Source organism: Stegastes partitus, unplaced genomic scaffold (assembly GCF_000690725.1).
Source record: "Stegastes partitus isolate 25-593 unplaced genomic scaffold, Stegastes_partitus-1.0.2 Scaffold87, whole genome shotgun sequence".
Taxonomy (NCBI): domain Eukaryota; kingdom Metazoa; phylum Chordata; class Actinopteri; family Pomacentridae; genus Stegastes; species Stegastes partitus.
The window spans coordinates 787,047-807,915 of NW_007577818.1; the positions used below are offsets into that span (position 1 = coordinate 787,047).

General features: G+C 41.3%; 1 protein-coding gene across 1 annotated transcript in view; it reads right to left on the reverse strand.

Moving 5' to 3' along the window:
* The window catches only part of LOC103353868 (probable carboxypeptidase X1), a 24,838-nt gene extending 4,051 nt beyond the window's left edge, over positions 1 to 20,787 (reverse strand). Inside the window, exons 1-9 of the mRNA XM_008277041.1 lie at positions 20,431 to 20,787; positions 14,777 to 14,886; positions 14,552 to 14,691; positions 13,629 to 13,713; positions 8,544 to 8,703; positions 8,367 to 8,458; positions 6,625 to 6,748; positions 2,008 to 2,204; positions 1,726 to 1,905 (exon numbers count right to left, since the gene is read on the reverse strand). Coding sequence (XP_008275263.1) covers positions 1,726 to 1,905; positions 2,008 to 2,204; positions 6,625 to 6,748; positions 8,367 to 8,458; positions 8,544 to 8,703; positions 13,629 to 13,713; positions 14,552 to 14,691; positions 14,777 to 14,886; positions 20,431 to 20,737 — 1,395 coding nt within the window. The 5' untranslated portion in view covers positions 20,738 to 20,787. The remainder of the gene's footprint in view (positions 1 to 1,725; positions 1,906 to 2,007; positions 2,205 to 6,624; positions 6,749 to 8,366; positions 8,459 to 8,543; positions 8,704 to 13,628; positions 13,714 to 14,551; positions 14,692 to 14,776; positions 14,887 to 20,430) is intronic.
* Between the last annotated feature and the right edge of the window lie 82 nt (positions 20,788 to 20,869).

The following is a 20,869-nucleotide window of genomic DNA, read 5'->3' on the forward strand; positions in this document are numbered from 1 at the left end:
AAAATCTATTTTGTTATCACGTCCATATGGTGTTTTTTAAATGCTTGAAGGCAAATCATGATTGAAGTTAGCAGTCAACGTCATGGCTAAGCACTTCCTCCTTAAAACGGCAGAGTACCAACGATGGACTAAAAAACACGGATTTAGACGTCTGAGGTTTCAGCAAATGTAAGACACTGATCTGTCAGATGGCAGCGTGCGGCTTCACATATCACTAGTCTTCAGCATCTATTTCTGGTTCAAACGTGAATGGCTGAATTAGTCCAGCATTACAATGTGCCATGGTGTAGTTTTACAGTGGTGGGTGAGCTGGTGTGCTCGAGTCGCAGCGAGTGCCGGAGGTGCATGTGGAGAGAGAGGCAGGGACTTCATAGATCTGCCCAGTGTCGAGGACACAGTGGTGTAGAGTTACATGTAAGACAGTTTAGGACAGAAGGGGATCATTTTAACAGAAAGGGGGAAAAAAAACACTTTGAAACACAGAGTTGAGTTTTTATGGGTTAAATCAAGGACAAGAGCGGAAAGGAAAAGAAAAATTAATAATGAAAAACATGTGGCCCATTTGGAACTGAAATTAACAGCAGAATAATCATTCTGTTTAAATAATGTCAGCTTCTGAAAAACCCTTCCCACAACCCACACAGACGTTTTCACCTATAATTACATTTTATGACTTTTCTGAAAACTGCTTCGACATGTGATCGATGCATTTCTTCCTTAAGATCATGCTGCGTTTGATGACCTTACTTTTTTTTTTTTTTTTAACGTGTCCGGTCCAGCATCATAGCAGCAGAATGATGACCTGAATGCTGTGTTGTGCTGAACAGATTTACTTTGCCAAGGGGAGCTTTACAAATATAAGGCCCCTCTTGATAGTCTGATTTTCCTTTATTTATGTATTTATTCATTCTATTTTATTTCGTTCATTTATTTCGGATGCTGGATTCTTACTGAATTACATGTCATATCGCTGGACCTGAAAGAGGAAAAAGAAAAGTGTACAGTCCAAAGAAGTGCGAGAAAGAGTGAAAGGAAAGTAGAAGAAAACAAAAGAAAACAAATACACCATAATCTATCTACACCTGTACTAACACACAGCAGAGACGATCTGACGACTTTTGTGGGAAAACAGTGCCGACAATCATCAAGAACACCTGCAAGAGATGCGGAAGCTGAGAAAACCTGAATCTCAGCGTTTGATGACCTTACTAAACTTCAGCATAACTGTGGCAACCGTCAGCCTAAACAGAGGTATGATCCGTCACAACAGCATGTAAGAATAACTTTAGTTCTATGGCAACTTTCTCAAACTAAGCTTCAAGGTGCAACACAAAGCAGACACTAAAATACATTCAGTAAAACCAAGAAGACACAGAATATAGAAAAGAACAAAGTAAAATAACCACAATAAAACAAGCTAAGACAAGGCTTTATTGTAGGAAAGGCTTTTAGTCATGTTCTAAAAGAAGACACTGAATTCCATAGTTTAGGGGAGAAAACATCAACATCATCTAATTCCTATGTTATGTATGTGTTCTTGGACTTTTGTGTGCAGATTTCTTGAAAGTCAAAGTAACTATTCCTCACCCATCCAAAGCAGAAGACCAACAGATAAGGAGGCAGGAGAACGAGAGAAAAGACTTGTTATTGTTGTTAATAGAAATCTCTTGTTGTATGAGCAGATGACGTGGAGCTGTGTGTGTGATGTGTGTGTGCAAGACTTACAAAGGCTTCCTCAGAGGTGTACTGCTCAGGGATGGGGAAGTAGTGGTTGATCAGTTTGGACCGGTCCGTCTCCAGCTCAATGGCGGTCCACATCACAGAGTTGAGGTCAGCGAAGTTGTGGTTCATATCGATGCCTTCGTAGCTGTAGCGGCCCAGCGCCCAGCCTGCCAGCTCTGAGCCCTGAGGGTCAGAGAACATGGGATGTTCAGCTTTTGTTATGGTCACTCTGGAACTGGTGCTGAGATCACAACATCATCTTGGACTGAATGTGGTTCCTGACACCTTTTTAAAGGCCATCTCGTATCCATCAGGGTTCATGGAGGGCAGGAGGTGGATGCGGGTCTCTTTGACCAGGCGGACGATGCGCTGGTCTCCCCGTTTGTACTCTTGGCACATGTACTGCATCAGATTGAGCAGAAGCTCCCGACCCAGCGCCTCGTTCCCGTGCATCCCTGCAACGTATCGGAACTCTGGTTCTCCTGTAGGGGGCGCCAACGCATAGACACAGAGACGTGTTCTGACATAATGTAACACAATACATTATCATTATTATTTATTATTATACAGCTTTTATGCTGTCCAGTGTTCTACAATCAGTTTAACCCTGTTCAGGACTTTCATGTTATCATATGCAGAAGGTCTTTCGGGGTCCATTGGACTCCAAGAAAGAATATGTGCAAAATATTGGTTGGTATTTATTATAGACTTTACTATGTTAAATACATTTTATGATAATTTGACATATTTTGGTTCCAAATGCATGACAAACGTTGCTCTTTTATATTAAAATAAAAATCTCCAAAATAAAAAAAACAATACCTGTCACCTAAACAAATGGCCCGGGGTCCAAAAGACCCCAAAAGTCCTGACTAGGGTTAAAAATGAAAACAAAAGCAGAGCACTCCAACTCCAGCCTACAGATCCAGTCACTTTTACATGTAAAGATGAATCTTTTCATATCCACATGTTGCATTCCTCTCACATACCTAAGATGGACAAAGTACTTCATTAATCCCCTGAGGGAGTGTTGCAGCAGTAATGTGTATATCACGAAACACACACAAAAACACAATTATTAAAAAAAATAAACTAGACTAAAAAAATACAGACTAAAATGAGATGGGTTTGAGCTCTCAAAGTGAAGAAAAAAAAGGTGAATGTGTCCTCAGAAGATCATTTTTCTTTCCTTGCACAGATTGAAGTCAGGAGTGACTTCCTGCAGCATCCTTCAGTTCAATGGAATTAAAGAAGCCTCCAGCTGAAAACACACTGTGCAACATCCTTGCAATGCATCCATCCAAAAGTTCTTCATGTACAGTAAATAGCATATGAACAACACACAGTTTCTGTGTTTTCAAAGCACAGCTGCACAGATCAACATCTGTCACTGACCCCACTGAAGGACCTGGATGTTTTCTCTGTTTGCTCCACATACACTAAACTGGCAGGTACCTCTGAAATCTCACACGTCCTCCTCAAAGCTATTTATGAGGAGGAGTTTCAGCTCACTTTACTGCTAATGCGGCACCACAGAAGAGTTTGTTGTAGTTCTAAGAGTTGGTGATTTGGGTTTGCCCAGATTTTTGTATTTTATTTTTTAATTTTTGGCACACAACAGTCAGCTACACAGCTAAACTGAGGAGATCTGTGCAGTCAGTGTATTCAGATTTATGAAGCAGTTTTAGGTTTGGAAATGGTTTTGAGGCCCAAAAAAGCCCAGCGTCCTTTTAAATATTCAAGGAGCTTCTAAACTTGATTCCAGAAATGAAATGTAAACGACAATTTAGTGGGATTATCAAGTAAAACTAAAAGAACGGTTCTTGATTATACAGCTTCTAATGAAAAACAACATTTAAAACAAATATAAATAACTCTTGCACTCAGGTTTGGTCTTTATATGGTCAAAATCTGACTTCCAAACTTTATCTGCTTTTCGTGTGAGAAGCAAACTTAGTGGGAGGAATCTTTTGATAAACTACACTTGCTCTGGTCACAGTCTGAAGCATGTTCTGGAGTCAGAACTGTATGATGGACTCTGTGTTTTGACTCAGAATCATCACAGTTAGAACTTCAAAACAGGTAATTTAAAATGTCACGGGGCTTGTAGGAGTAAATCACAGCAGGTATCTAAATATGAGAGGGATGAGTTTGTCTGAAAACGGTCGGTATGTCCCTGGCTGATGGAAACACACACTGAAAGCGTGTTGAGGTGATGTTCTGGTTGTGTTTGGTGCAAGACAAATAGAAAGGTCGAGTGTACAACTTGACTTTGGACTGCCAAGATCTCAGGAATTGTTGAGGTTTTCATTTCATCATTGCCCCATGTTAATTGATGTCATTATATTTGATGTAATCAGTGTTAAAGTCAGAGAGGAAAAGCCGACTTTAAAGCTATAGTTGCTCACAGTGTTGTTAAGTAACTTGTAGGCTTACTCTTATTATTATTATGTCTTTCGTGATTCATCTGCTTTTCCTCATTTATTTATCTGATTTCCATATTAGTGGTCCAGCCAGAGAGGAGCATCAACAGCAGCAGAAAAGCTTTGAGGAAGCAGAGAAAACTAAATCCATGAGGTTACATAACTAAAAAAGGAAAGCGGCTGAGGATTTGTCCTGTTTGAACCCACACTTCCAACTGTAACCGCTGAAATGATAAACACTGAAAACTTGGAACATGAACTCACCAAACCAAACCAACACTGGTATGAGAAAAAGGAAAAACTGAACAGACTGGAGGGACAAAGCTGATCTATTCCTTTGTTCGGGCTGCAGTCCTGAGATTAAATGATAATAGACAGATGATGTTTTTGTAGCTGCATCAAGCTGAAACATCCTCTGGCAGACGTTTTGCACCTGTGAAACCGTTGCATTTGACAACTAAATAATGAGTCTTCGATCTGCCGGTCTCCCTCCGCTCATGTGTGCCGCCTTCACTGCCATGTGTTTTGGCGGGAAAACCTCTCCGCCCGGCTGCCATGTGGGCTGAGCCGAGGAAGCCAGAGAAAACATTTGGACACCTCCGAGCAAATGAAAAGAAACTCTCGTCTGCATGGGTTTATTTTTCACACAGTGTCGCACTGTCTGCGTAGGAGGGTTGAGCTACAGTGGCATCAGTGTACAGGTTCCCACTGACCCTCTGACCCTTTACTACTGCACAAAGAATCTGGCCCTCGTTAAAATGAATCCTCTCGTTAGTGGAAAAGCAGGCTTAGTTAACCCTGTGAGGCCCACACTTGCATTTCTTTTCACCATCCCAAAAAACAGTCGGAAAAATCCTACAAAACAAATTGGAACTCGTCTCATCTGTTTGTTTTCTTAGACTGGATATGCCCAGAGTCAAGTGTGCAACGCCTTAAATATTTGTTGGTCACTGTCAGAATGTGTAGAACATGCTGATTTTTAGTTACTATAGAATACGTGCATCAAATTAGAGTTTGAGCTGGCTATGTTTGAGTTCCACACATCTCGGTGAGGATGGTAGTCGAAATAACTCCTGACACATTAAATGTAGACTCTGGCCCGCGAATAGAAAGAGAAAGTTTTAGATGATTCACTGAACTACGGCGCTTAACAAACGTATTAGAACACCATCCAATGTAAGGTTTATGCCATAGCTGCCCTAAATTAACAGCATTGGTAATTACCAAAGTCATCTTTTATATTTCTTTAATGGTTAATACACCAGCATGTAGAAGCTCTTTAACTGAAATGATATTTTTAATGTTAAAATATAATTATTATTGTTTTCCATGAATTTTCAAATTTACTGTTTTACCAAAAAAAAAAAAAATTAAAAAATACTAAAGTAAGTTATTATTTCCGGATTCAGATGTCAAATTATAATTATTTACTTGCATTCCTGAACAGAAAAATTAGTTTTAGTGGTTAAATGTGATGCTTGATGAACTTCTGACTTCTCAGAGAAGCCCAGTGGCTCAGATTTGGGTATAAAAAGGTGAATTAAGATTGAAATTCCTCATTCCTGTTCAAAATGGTAAAACGTAGAGAGCTGAGTGCAAATTAAAGCACTTCATGATGCTGGATGGTCTATATGTATATAGTGCTTAACAAATTAAACAGGTGGTCTAATGAATTTGTTAAGGACTGAATGTGCTGAATGCATTTCTCTGTTAAAACCATAGACTGTATAAAAGATGGACGTAGCTACCGTGACGGTTTCTGCACTGAGAAAATGAAGCCAGGGTTTTGCTACTTCCTGGTTGACATATTGGATTTTTGGAGCCAGTGACGCAAAAGTCGTCGGAGGGGGGCGGAGCCATAGGAGCAGCGATTGGTCAGATGGATTGAGAGGCGGGCCCTCTCTGCCCGCCCACATTTACCGCCTTCTGCTCGCTTCGTCTGCATCGTCGCTGCCGACTGTCAATCAAGCCAGCCACGCCCCTTGCCCCATAAAATGTTGGCGTTTTTTAAAAATTCAGTATTGATTTATTTTCAGATTGGCCACCTGATCTCTGGATTTGACCATGAAAATTAATTTAAAAAAACTCCGAGCTGTTAGAATGCAGTATTTCATGATCTGTGATCACTTCTTTTCCAATTCAAGTCTATGGGAGCCAGGGCTTTTTGGAGCCAGCAGCTAGCGGATGTCGTGATATTGCAGGTTTTTGACACTTCCAGGTTGGCTTCATTTTTCAGGGCCGGTTGCTACGTCCATCTTTCATACAGTCTATGGTTAAAACATGCAGCTCATAATGCAAAAATGATCTCAGTGGCCTTTGACTTATGAACAAACACAGAGAGCTGCGTTGAGAAATCTGATGTGTCCTATTGTGTCTCCTGGATCTTTGTTTTGGGCATAAACGACGTTAAAACTCTGATTCAGGTTCTAGAGTGACAGTCTACTCCCCTGCAGCTTTCACGTCACACTCTGTGTCTCACCCAGCTCGTGTTTTCCTGGGTTGTCGGAGATCTCCATGACGTAGAGCTTCAGGCCGGTGTAGCTCTTCCCAATGCTGTAGATGCGGGTGATGTCAGGACACGCATCATTCACCGACTTCATCAGCTGGGGAAACAACAACAAGAGTGATTACACACCGGCATGTCAAAGGCGCTAATATTAGTTTCACCTATCTTACAGTAAACGTTTCTAAGGTTAACTTTGGTGTTAATTAAGTATAAGTGTGTTTACCTTGTTGCACAGATGACTAACTTTTCTCAGTAAAGTTATAGAGCATTACTGCAGCTCACCTGAGCTGAAGAGAAGCAAACACTGTCTGAAGGTTAGTCTGATCTGCCAATCCTGGTATCTGGAGTTTATTTAATAACTGCCTTTGTGATGTCAAATATTTTTTGCCCACAATGTACAAGGTCCCTGAAAACAAAGCTCATGCTGTGAATGTTCATGGAGAAGTCAGAGGTGCTAACCACTCTTCCACCGTGCCGCCCAAATGTTAATTTCCATCCATTATCTATACACCGCTTAATCCTCACTAGGGTCATGGGGGGCTGGAGCCTAACCCAGCTGACTGAGGGTGAAGGCAGGGGACACCCTGGACAGGTCACCAGTCTATCACAGGGCCACACCAAGCACACTCACATTCACACCTACAGACAATTTAGAATCACCAATTAACCTCAACATGTTTTTGGACTGTGTGGGAGTAAGCTGGAGAACCCGGAGAGAACCCACGCTGCACGGGGAGAACATGCAAACTCCACTCAGAAAGATCCCAGGTGTCCTTACCAGGACGTGAACCGGCGACCTTCTTGCTGCGAGGCAACAGTACTAACCAACTGCACCACCTTGCAGCCCTTAATGTTAATTTAAATAAGTAAAATAAACATGAATAATTCCAAAAGGCCAAAGGGATGCTACAGTTTTGTGGCAGTGGATAAACTGTTCTTAAGTCCACCCTGTTTGTTCATTGTTCTTTGGTTTTGTTCGTCCACTTCTGCCTCTTCCCTTTAAGGGCAGCTGGTTGGACTTATACTATTAGTCTTAATTTTACTTGTATAAGATTTGGGCTGCGAAGTGGAGCAGTGGCTATCAAAAAGAAACTGTCAGTTGCCAGTTCACAAGAGGTGCAAATCTGGAGTTTTAAGTCCATCATTCTCATGTATATCTACACTCAGGTAAAAAAAGGTTAAAAAATGTCTCTCTGATTCACTTTTTGGCTTGTCACTGAATATGATGCCTCCATCACTACATCTCCAACCCACAAATCTGTCTCATCTGCTGAAGAACAGGTCAGAGTACAAACTGAAAAACTTCCCAGGTAACAACAGTATGGAGGAATGTCACTTATATCTGCTTTGTGGGAGTTGTCAAAATTCTGAATGAGTGTGCTCAACGAGGATCTGTGTTTGTCTCTGGGGGCTGGATGGCGTCTTCAAACCGACCGCTGGTCGTGGCAGCACAGTGAGGACGCTGCCGTGAAGGAATGAAGCCTCGTGTACTGTTTGTTTTTTGGTCAGAGTAGAACCAGACCACACACTGTGGCAGCTCTCTGCTCACTACTACAAGCGGATTTGTCAACAGCAGACAAGTTGTACTTCTAAAATAAGATCTTGACAGTACAGCTTTTATTTATGCTATAAAAAAAAAAAACTTGTGATGTGTGTTGTACTGAATTGTAGTTATTAGTATAAAATCTTCATGGGTATGTCACACTCTGTCCTACCTTTCTCATCTCTTTATAGTTGTGGTGTCTGAAGTCCAGTTTGTCTCTGGACTCCGTGGGCTCCGTCTGCCATGCATAGATGTTATTAGGATCTGTGAAATGGGAAAGGTGTGTTACGACGGCCAGAGTATAAAGACATGAATTAAAAACTGTTGCCGGCCGTTCACGTCTGGGAACCTGGGAGTGCGCAGCCCAACACTTCGGCTCTCAGGCAGATGTCCCCCTGTGTCCCGTTCTGATACCAAGTCTGTGGGTTGATCCGGATGTAGCGTGCCACTGTGGAGGTGTTGAACAGGGCGAGGACGGGTGTCTCTGCGTCTTGGTTTCCTTCAAATACCTGCAGCACAAGGAGACCAGATGAGTGCTGGCAAAGCTGAAGACCTGACCTGTGGGAAAATGATGACCAAGGACTTCTGTTTGAAAACTTTGACGTACATCCATCTTTTTTACCTTCACTGTGAACTACATAATAAAAGCAAAACCGCCATAAGATGTATTTTCTAAAGTCCAAATACACAACTTGTCTGTGTGATGAACTTCCTTCTGCTGGCAAAACCTCTCCACAACGTTTACCATCTGACTAACCCCAACGCAGCAGCCTGCAACTCAGTCTTTGCCTGTTTATTCAGCTCTAAATTGTACTTTTGAGCTTCAAAATTCCATCTCTCTCGCTCATGAAATCACTCTAACATAACACATTTTGCTCAGAAGTTAGGTTTCCTGATGAAACTACAACTGGCTGAGCCACTAATGACTGACCAGGACAGCTTAACTGCAGCCTTTTTGATTTCTTTAAGCCGTTTATCACCAATCCCACTTAAATCAATGTCAGACTGCTCAGCAATGTTCAAAAGCGGATCTTTAGCGCAACGATCCAGAAAACCTTAAGATGGACCAGCAGCATAATCCTCCATCCCTGCCATGATAGCCCAGGTCTCCCAAGAGAGAGAGTGTTTGTCAGGTCAACTAGGATACACAATACATGTCCCCCAAGGTTCATGTGGAAGTTTAAACTGCCCATCCCAAACGAACCTACCTCACTGACCCCAAGTCTTCGTATTGGTTGGCATTGATACATCCATCCATCATCTATACACCGCTTAAGCCTCACTAGGGTCACGGGGGGCTGGAGTCTATCCCAGCCGACTCAAGGTGAAGGCAGGGGACACCCTGGACAGGTCACCAGTCTATCACAGGGCTACACTTAGAGACAGACAACCAAGCACACTCACATTCACACCTACGGACAATTTAGAATCACCAATTAACCTCAACATGTTTTTGGACTGTGTGGGAGGAAGCCAGAGAACCCGGAGAGAACCCACGCTGCACGGGGAGAACATGGAGACTCCACGCAGAAAGATTCCGGTGCCCCCACCGGGACGCGAACCGGCAACCTTCTTGCTGCGAGGCAACAGTGCTACTAACTGCGTCACATTGCAGCCTGCATTGGTGCATTTAAACACCAAACCCAGTAGCTGGTTGCCCACCTGACAGCTCAGGATGTGTTCCAGAGACACCGACCGCAAACCACACAAACAAAACAAACTAGAAAAAAAACCCATCAGATCCAACAAGCCCAAATGGACTATGTTGCTGTACCTGCAGGAAAACTCCACAAAAGCCAAGACTTACCAAACTTTACAGTCACTCCTACCTGCAGGACCAGAGTCCCCAAACAGAACCGAGCAGAACAATTAAAGCAACTTCTCGATCCAGAAACAAAACAAAGCGTCTCTCACACACAGTTCAAGTCTCCCACAGCAAACAAAACCTTTCCAAGGCACCAAACAACGGCCACAAATAAATCAAAACCCTCACTGGTCACAAACAAGGCCGCTGCACCATGACAAAGACGTATATACACTCATGAATCACTGCAGCCGTGAGTCGAACCTTCCATTTGTGCATGCTTGTCACATTCTCCTTTCTTTGCTTTTGAGATTTCTGCTTCTCTTCCACTCTCTTTTAAACCACACAAAATACCACAAAACCTACAAGCTGAATTATGTACAAAAATGTTAATTTGTTCCTATGAAAACTGTGAAACTTTAAAATTATACTGACGACATCTGACAAGATGCTCTTTGGGGAAAGAAAAAAAAACAAACAAACTGTGGCTGTTGCACACATGTCAGGAAGACCAATGAAACAAACCAAAGCTGTAGAGGTTCCACATCTGTCCTTGTATTCTAAATAATGTCATTGTGGAGATAACATGTTAGATTATTACCCTCTATTCCTTCCTAACAAAAAGGACCAAGTGTTTGTCCGTGTGCTTTAAAAAGAAAACAGCATCCTAACATCTTCTCATGAACACTGCTGACCAGACTTTCCTTTACAGGCCTTTGTTGGAATGATGGTAACAGCTTGTGGGTAAATCACACTGCAGCGGTTTTTCCTTTCTTATTTTCTTCCATGAAGCGGCATTCAGCATCTGCTGCATGAGTTTGGACATAAAGCCAGTGATCAAGGCTAACAGTGAATCATTTTACAATTAGAGGACTGAAATGAAACTCATGAATGGTCTTTTTTTTAAAAAATATATTTTATTTTATTTATTTATTTATTTTACATAGGAACACCTTAGCAACATGTGCATTACTTTAACCACGACAACGAATCACCTTCACTTTCTGAGAATACAAAGACAAGTTCTGAAGTGACACCAGGGATGTGAGGTTCATGGCTGGTGAGGCACTGACTTCATCAGAATCTGATCTACAAATATATGCTCTCTACACAGTTGCTTATTTGCCATTTGATTGGCAGCATTTTACGGGTCATGTTTCATATCTGCATTCTTTACACATACAAGCTGTAGCCCACAAAACGCATGTTTCTTTTTTTTTTTTTTTAAGTTATTGCGGTCTGACCTTTACCTTTAAATGAAGTCCCTACTCCGCTCCTTCTGGACAAAAATATCCGTTACTTTTTGTATAAGTCTCTTTATCTTCCTTCGCTGCACTTCACTTCACTTAACTGTATATCATACCCAGTCTAGCTTCCTGTCACTTACTCTGCAGCCATGAAGTCACAGGAAGCATGTCTGGGATCAGAGCGCCCCCTGCCATGAGGCAAGAGAACTGCCTGCCTCACCGAGAACCTCTTCTCAGCCGGTTATGATCGCTCAGCACAGGAAACATGTTACACACATACAGTTGGTAACAAAACACTGAACATTATTATATACATCAGCTGAACTATGGAACATCAGTTCATATATTAAATGTGTTTGAACCGTGTTACTAGCGACATCCAGACAGCAGCACGCTGTCACTGCAGGCAGCCAGCAGGTAGTGAGGGATTGTGCAATCCAAGTGAGGCTGAGCTCGCTGCTGCCTCAGATTTAATTTCCAGCAGACTGGAGCTATTTTTTAGAGATACACTCAGAGCAGCAGCCCGTGTTTTAAAATGAGCTTCCTGGTTAGTTACTGTTCATGACTCGCTCTGTGATCAGAGGTCTGGTAATGCAGCCCTGATTTCTTGGTGGGTATCGTTCTCCACACTGTTTGGGTTGTAGGTGATAAAGCGAGGCCCAGTTTCTCTCTGAAAAATCTCCTCTAATCAACACCAACACAGCGGGACAGCAAACACTTGGCCTTAACTTCTGCAGTTTCTGTTCCACTCACATCTGGACCAGCGTAAACAGCAGCAGGTCGGAACCAGTAACCAGGTGGGTTGTAAATGTTACACATATAAATATGCATATAGAATAGTAAAGTACAACTATGAATATGAATGAATGAATGAATGAATGAATGAATGAATGAATGAATGAATGAATACATTATTGTTGTTTAAATTGTACCACAGTGTAGAAATAATATGTTGAGTGTGAAAGTCCTGCTTTTGAAAATTCTAATGAGGTAAAGGTACACTATTATTAAACGAATGGCAACTTTGAGAGAGCCAGAGTCAAGAACCCACCTTGTGAAAAGAAGATATAAATAAACTGAAATCTGCAGCTCATAGTAGGCTGGTTTACTTTACAGTCCATCTGTGGAGACGTATGACTGCCTGCAGAGTGTTTTAGGGCTGTAATGTGCACAACGTTAATCAAATCATCTGTTCAGTAATAACATCTCCTTAAAAGGGTTTTTAAGTACTTAGGGTATGTCGTAGAATAGAATAGAATAGAATAGAATAGAACAGAATAGAATAAAATAGAATAGAATAGAATAAAACTTTATTGATCCCTTCGGTGTAAAACCTCAGGGAAATTGTTATCGTGATAAATATTGTTATCGTGATAAATATTGTAGCTCAGGAATATTAAATGATAGAAAGACGTTATAGTTCCAGGATTTTTAAACTCCTTTTACACAAGTTAAAGACATACAGTCTATTATAGATACATAAAACTTAAAAGATTCTAGTTTTGCAGAAGCAAGGCAAGCATACGCTCCGGTGGGAGAGGTAAAGCTATTAAAGATTCTGTACTTCTTTCATTATCTAACCACTCAATCGTGTTATTTCCAAGTCTTTTTACAAGAAGTTAGCATGAACTAGCTCAACACTTTACCATTGTAGTTAAATTTCAGTACTAAATCAAACTTTTTTTCAGAGAATATCACAAAATGGTCAGTTGTTGACCATAAAGTTACTGGAAAAATAACAACAAAACTGGTAGAACCTTTAAGATCAAGTGTCACCAAAACATTTAACATGTAATAAGTTAACACACTGTTATATTACAGTGTGTTAACAGTCATACAATTGTTTTTTACAGTTACAATCATTAAAGGAGACTGTCGCACAGCTATTTATGCTGGCTTTTAGTAAATATCATTCCAGCGTTTAATTACACATTTTCGTTAAAACTTCTGTCTCAGCTTTTAAAGTCAGTGCTTTAAGTTACATCACTGTTTTTCACTCACAACATGTTGCCACCATTACAACAGTGAAACCCTTGAAAGGCAAATGAGGGACCAGGGGACTTGGGCATCACTGGTTTAAACATTTAGAAAGTGAAACGTCAAGGCAGAAAGAAGTGTGCAAAGGAGAAAGGAGATGATATGAGTTTAGACCAGGGGTGTCCAATCCTGGTCCTCGAGGGCCACAATCCTGCATGTTTTAGATGTGTCCCTCTTCCAACACACCTGATTCAAATGATCAGGATCGTTATCAGGTTTCTGCAGAGCTTGATGATGAGCTGATCATTTGAATCAGGTGTGTTGGAAGAAAGAAACATCTAAAACATGCAGGACGGCGGCCCTCGAGGACCAGGATTGCACACCCCTGGTTTAGATGTTCACTTACAGCCTCTTCGGTCCCGTTCATGCACGGCTTCCAGACCAGCGTGTCGTTACTGAACTGCACCTTGTAGGTATGAACCACGTCCCAACTGTGTGTGAGCAGGACAAATATATATGAGTCAGTAATACCATGTCACACATTGTACATAGAAAAACCTGCAGAGAAGCTTAAGTCCAAAATAATACATCTGCCATTTGATTTAAAAAAAAAGAAAAGAAAAAGACACTGTGTGTTTAGAGAGGGTGAAGAAATGAAGCTGTTTATAGCCACATTAGATCATTTTAAAAGGTAAGGCAGATTTAGAAAAAGGTTTTATCAACAAGATTAAACTGAAAAGAAGCTAATATTTTTATTCTGGTCGACAAAACTGTTTCTCTCCCTCTGAAAGGCAATTCTGGGAGACTGTTCCACCACCTCAAAAATGCATAAACATACATAAATCCTCATCAACCTAATACTGTGTACAATTTTAACTTATATTTGTTGTTTTTGTTTGCAGTATTTAAAGATTGTTTGCAAATACACAACTGCAGTTCATGATAAAATCCAAAGCTCCTACAAGAACAAAAACATGATGAAGCCAAAATCGGCAGAAGAAAATAGAATCAGAGCAACTTAGTTCTTTAAATGTTTGTTAATTAAAACATTGTGTTTGTAATTGCAGGAATTAGGTACATAAAACTTAAAAAAGATCCCTTTTTAGGTGCATAAAACTTTTTTTAAAATCCTTTTTTATTACAACAGCTTAGAAACTTGTGTTTATTCTACTAATAATTAACTCAGCGGTCAATAAAAATACCTTTGTGTAGGAAATGTTGACTGTTCTAACTCAGCATAGTTTGTTAATTTCATTAAATGTTGTCAAACCGTTTCTTTTTGCATGCACCACTCTAGCATCGTGACGCTACACATTTCTTTGCGCTGACCTCCAGATGGAGTTGCGTCCCTGCAGGATGACTCCGGTGAAGCGAGTCGGCCGCTGAGCGTCGACCTCCAGCCACTGCTTCGTGTCTCTGATCTGAGCGCACCAGGCTCCGTCGTAGATGTCTCCATCATGTATCCCAGACTGCAACACACACAGGATGGACAAGTGAAACGCACAGTGACAGCGTTGCTCCGTGGATAGCGTGTTGTTCAGTCTGTACAGTCACCTGGATGTTGAGTCGGCCCCGGTGGGGACCCAGGCCTCTGCGTTTAAAGGACGAAGCCCTCAGCTGAGTGTCTTTGACCTTCAGAGACTCCAGACCCAGCGGAGGACATTCTGACGCAGTCAACATAAGAAGTTAGCTTGTGTTCCCATATCATGACAGGAGAGTGTAGAGCAGCAAAGTCAGTTGGGGTCAAGGTTCCAGAGGTAAAGTGTTAAATGAGTCACCATTTGGACAGGATCTGCTGAAGGTTGCAAATCGATGAAACATAACCATTCCAGGACTGTGTCATGTACACACAACTACCGTAACAACAAAGCGCACTACAAGTTAAAAAAAAAAGCCAAAACTCCACTCTGTTGAATTAATCAACGTTTGAATTTTTAATGAATTCTCTATCAGGTGGGGAAGTGTTTGTTCCTCATCACAGTTACAAATGTTCAGAATTTGCTGGAAGCTTTCACACTGCTGACTGGCACCTTCTCCATACGGCGCGTTCATGTTTTATTCATCTGCTTGTAGTATTTAGTGTCACTCTTTTGTGTTGAAGTACACTGAGTTTATTCTCAAAAAGCCAACATTCAGACTCCTGGAACCAGCAGCTCAACTCGCTTTGTTGCTCTGCAAAAACACAATATAATATATGCAGATCAGATGCACTGCAGTTACGCAAACACACGCTATCATGTACATATATTACCGAACATGTACACACTAGACCGTGTGAATGGCTGAGAGTTGAGAGATCAAGCATGTAAGTAAAAAAGAGGAGAAGACAAAGTGTTGTTTGTTATGCATGTGGAGGTGTTTAGATGTTATATAATGCACATGAATTATATAACACGACAGAAGATTTCTCACATTTTTTCAATGTGAAAAATTACAGGTGACGGATTAAAGATGCTGAAACTAAACAAACGGATCTGAGCTGTTTGCTACAGACTTCAGAGTCACTAAATCTCGACCCATCTGCACAAGCGATGGGCGATGACATCAAACAAGCAGTGACTTCATCTTTGTACTGTAGAATTTTAACTCGTGATAACAGAGTGAAGTCCATCCTGACGTATTGTGACTTCTTTCCACATTTTTAAATAAAACCAAAATAGGACGGCGAGCAACAGAGCAAGCTCTTGTAGCTGCTGAAGTTCCTTTAAACCTGTCCGGCGTCTCCTGCTGCCTCCTGAAGCCTCAGACAGACTCTCATTGTCTGCAGGGTTCAGCTCGGTTCGAGCTGCCTCTTCCTGTCAGGAAGCTTTACTGGCTGTTAAAAAGGCTGAGCTATAGAAGCAGCATAAACTGAATGTATGTGGCATTTCCTGCAAAAGACCCTCTACCACTTTCGCCTTGTAGTCCTGCAGGATCCCTTTCTAGATACTTGTGACTCAGAAATGTGTCTTTGTTGCTGCTGACCACTGGATTCCTGCCAAACCACAAATTTCTCTTGAAACTACAGAAGCTGAGCCAAAGAGAGCTGGCAAACCGACAGGGACGCCCAGAAGACGAAGACGTTCAGTTTATACCACATTAAAGCAGTCGGCTCAGCTGATTAACTGGGAAAACAAATTCTACAAGGGGAGCAAATAAATCAGAATTGTTTGTTGGTGTGCAGCAAAAGCTTCACTCAGTTGAGCTGAAGTGCAAAGAAAGAAAGATGGAGGACGGGACTGTGCTGTCTCTTTATTGTTCCTCTATGAAAAGCTGATATTAGGAGCAAAGAGCGCAAAGAGCGTGTTTTTCCATGAAAACATTCCCTTCATACATTAAAGTGGTTTAGAAATGTGACTTTAAACTGGTGCCTCCTTTGAGAAGCTATATGAAGCCTTTATCTCCACCCATCCCTCTGCTACTTCCTGCAGCTCCAGCACATCAGCTCACCTGCAGCTCCACTCCGACACTGTGAAGCTACACAGTGGCAAGCTGTAATGTCGGAGTATTTCAGACACACATGTTTGAACCAGAAACTGCTTCTGAAGAAGAAGAGTGATATAGAAAGTCCCACGCTGCCAGCTGACAGAACGTCTTCAGACACCAGGGATCAGATCACAATTCTGCATCATCTGTTGCTTTTAGCTATAAGCTCCATGCTGGCATGTGTCAGGGTGATGCCTGGTGAACTTCACATTTTGTTTTCAGCTAAAAATGATCAACTGAAGCAGCTTCTGGTGACATTTGAGTTACAGCTGTTAGATATGCAAATGCACATTTTGGAATAATTTCAGAGCACCTGTTACATATTTAGTCCTTTTGCTGTAATTGTAATATAAATCAATATTTAGTTCATATTTCTATTTGTGATGCTGGTCATTGATGTAACACACAATTATGGAAAAAGACTAAATAATAGAATAAAAAACCCCAGACTGTGCTGAAAAATCAATCTTACATCTTATACAATTTAATCTTTTAAAATCCTGCTTCTTTCATGGTTCTGAAGTTACAGCTTGAGGGTTCTTCTATAAATGACTGTGACGGCACCAAAACCTTTTACTTGTCACTTAGTGTTAATCTCACACCAGCTCTGTCCGACAGTCCTGAACAGATTTTAACGAGCATCGGCTCTCATTTGACATGATTTAGCAAGTTGCATACTCCACATGTATTTATAGCAAACAGCCAACAAGCTAATCTTCTACGTTTCCCTCTATAGACACACATTATATATACAGTTGATATATACATATATGTCCTTATTTGGCTCAATTCCTGGTCCAGCACACATAAATAAGCATGCATGCACATGAGATTGCTGCATGCATGTATTTATAGGAATACACAAAAAGCAGCTGAAAAATGTCATGAAATCCTGAGAAAACTCAACACCATGCTTCTATTCTGTAGTGTATGTGCACTTGTACTACTTTAAGGGACAGAAGTACAGCCACATTATACAGTACACTTCATAAGGAGGACAAAAATCCAATCCCAGCTATGGAAACTATTCATTTTGTAAGGATTTATATGTGCTTTTTAAATTTAAAGGTAGAGCTGGAGAGACATGCTGGAGGTAGAAATTGTAAAATAAATAAAGTTTTTTGAATTAAAATGAAGTCAAAGGTTAAAAGGGAATGAAGGGTGAAAAAGTCAAGAAAAAGACAAAGACACAAGGATGTTTTCTCTAATTATCTTTCCACCAGTGGCATCAAGAAGGCCGGCAGCTGTTTTGGTCTGTGAAGCAGAGAATGATGCACAAGAGGAAGCCAGCATGTCAGCATCATCCTTCAGTGGTTCAGTACAGCAGCACAGGAAGCATCAAGCAGCTCACAAAAAAGCTTTTTGTATTGTTTCAGTTTTCTGTTTATAGTTGGTGTAACAGCAGTCTAGTAGCATTTCAGCATATAAAAACCATTTGGATTATGCAACAGGCAGGCAACCCCAAGCAGGTTAACTCAGCCATGATTAGACTCTCAGGAAATGCTGTCTGATGTCACTTTGTCACTCAACATGATTTACAAAGTTGAGATCAGGATGAGGTGAAGCTGCTGCTGGTCTTTGCATTTTGTTTATGGTGAGGCTGTGCTCTGCTTTAAGGCGGCACTAAAGCTGTTTAATGCACAGCAATGAGGCTAATTCTAAACAGCAGGTTAGTTTAAACGCTCACTAGTATAAAGATATACAGTATGTCCCACATCAGCACTGTGCTGAGTGTGGATGTCCAGAAACTAAGACGCAGGAATGGGTCTTATTGGTGTTAATTTAGCAAATAGTTTGGTTTATTTTGGTGCTGCATGCTTCAACTGACAATTCAGTGTCCCAGTTGGTTTGATTTTTAAAGCATTTATGGGACAGAAACGTTCCTGACACGAGCTGAACTGACAGTTTTGAGCAGGCAAAAGCAACCAAAGCTATCTGCCACTAACACCTGAGCCGTGTCTGACTGACATACTGCATACGTCAGGGCTGATCCTAATACATACGTGGGACTGTTTCTGTGGTCGCCGACCGGCTCAGGCTCTTTTTGACCTGCGGTTTTTGTTTCTTAGAAACGTTTGGCTTCTTAGCGACGACCTTGGGTTTCTTCAGGACCCTTTTGGGCTTCTTTGCCACCTTAATGCTCCTGGTGGACCTGCTTGCTATAAAAAAAGGTGATCCATTTTTGTACAGAGCAAAACATGCAAACTTTACAGAACATCACTTCAGACTTTACAGAGACAACACACCAGGCATAAAGCTGTACTTTAAAGGAAAAAAGCTCATGTGTAATTTCCTGCATAGAGTTAAATGAGATGCTTGATACCACTTAATATATTTTCATTTAATAAGATGCTAAGAACAGAATTTCTGACACGTTATTCTGTCGGCAGACTTCACCAGCTTTCATCAAAATCACATTATTCTACACGTCTCATTAAAAATGTGGCAAAAATAAAGCTTTGGCTCCAAGCAGATTCTGTTGAAATCAAAAAATTCTACATTTATTTGTGCAATATTAAAGCCATGAATGATGCGTCTATGGCCAACCTGCACGTGAAAACAATTCAGGGACTTTTCAACTGAACTGCAGGCAGATGGTAGACGTGTATGGAAAACAAATTAAAAATGCAAAAATGTAAAATATCTATAGGTCTTTATACTGTAGCAAAAAAAACATAAAACTGAAAGTGCATGGAGTTCAGAGACATGATCAGTAATGAAAGTAATCTTTAGTTGCAGCTCTAATTGTATTCTATTAATGGACACCAGTAGATGTGAAGAACCTTTAGTAATTTTAAGAACCACTGTTTCCCTGAGATTGGGGATAAACCGCTAATACATTTGTAAAAATCAATTAAATAAATAACAAAACAAGACCTTTAAACCAGACAATTAAAGCATATTTCCAACCGTGTCTTACAGAGAAGAGCCACAGTAAGCGGCACAAAGCAGCTTTCAGACCAACACCAACGTAAACGCGGCTCAGCGGACGTGTCTGGCAGCAGATGCTTGTATTTACATTCAGCTCCGGGTGCAGTGGAATGTACAGTGTGTCTACATGAGGACCAACATCACACATGACTGGTTTTAAAAAGTGGGAGGCGACCACCACCACCACCACCACCCTCCCCTCACACAGCCCATCTGGTTTTCATCAGCAGAAAACACATGGCGGAGTGTGGAACATCCTCCCCCCAGCCCTCGGACACTGACTCTGTGACCGCAGATATGCAAAAGACCAACAGAGAGATATTTACACTCTGGGAACCTCCAAGACTTTGAGGAACGCTGAGAGATGCTTCAAGTCGTGGGAGAAGCTTCATCGGTGACTCATTAATTAATGGAACATGATGAGTGTATTTCCAGAATCTCATCAGTCCTGAGTTTGCAGATGGTGGACAGCCTCTATCTTACAAAGCAAACACAACATTACATTTAAAGTTTAGGTCATTATCCTCTCAGGGATTCTGTGACACAGCACCCTCAACACTTTTACCACTGTGGCTGCTTTTCTTTATGGGGAAAGTAATGAGACACGTGAAACCAATGAACAACGAGTACAGCTGTAAAAAGTGCACCTCAAATTAGTGACAATTTTTTCCATGAAGGACTAATTCTGTAACACAGCACATTAAACTCCTGAATGAATGTTTGAGCGATCAACTTGATCACACTGAGTCATTTGTTCCTACAAGAGCATTAAAATACAAAGATGGAAATTAGAAACACCATTTTTTACTCACCTAATTCCACAGGACCTTCCTCTTCTTCGGCTCCTCGTCTGGCCGATGCTCTCTCTGCTGCTTTAGTTGTGTCTTCAGCACTTGTGGTGGTTTTTGCTGTTGATTTACTGTAACCGGTTGTGAATCCTGTGGTGGGAACCTCAGTGGCATTAGGTCTCCCTGCAGAAAGGAGGCTCTCAGTTGCTGTGAAAACTGCAACTGAAACCACAGTGGTTCTCGCTGTAGTCGTGTTAATGGCAAGTACGTTTGAAACAAAGGAGCCACAATTCAGAAATAAAAGCAGAGTGAAGTGCAGAACGCTGGCCATAGTAACGCTTCCCTGCAGGAACTCCTCCAGCTCTCATTCAACCTCCCTGACCTGCAGCTCTGCAGCGCTGTCAAGTCGCCTACGAGGCAAACGCCGATTCCTGTCGCACGCAGGTTTAAAAAAATAAACCTT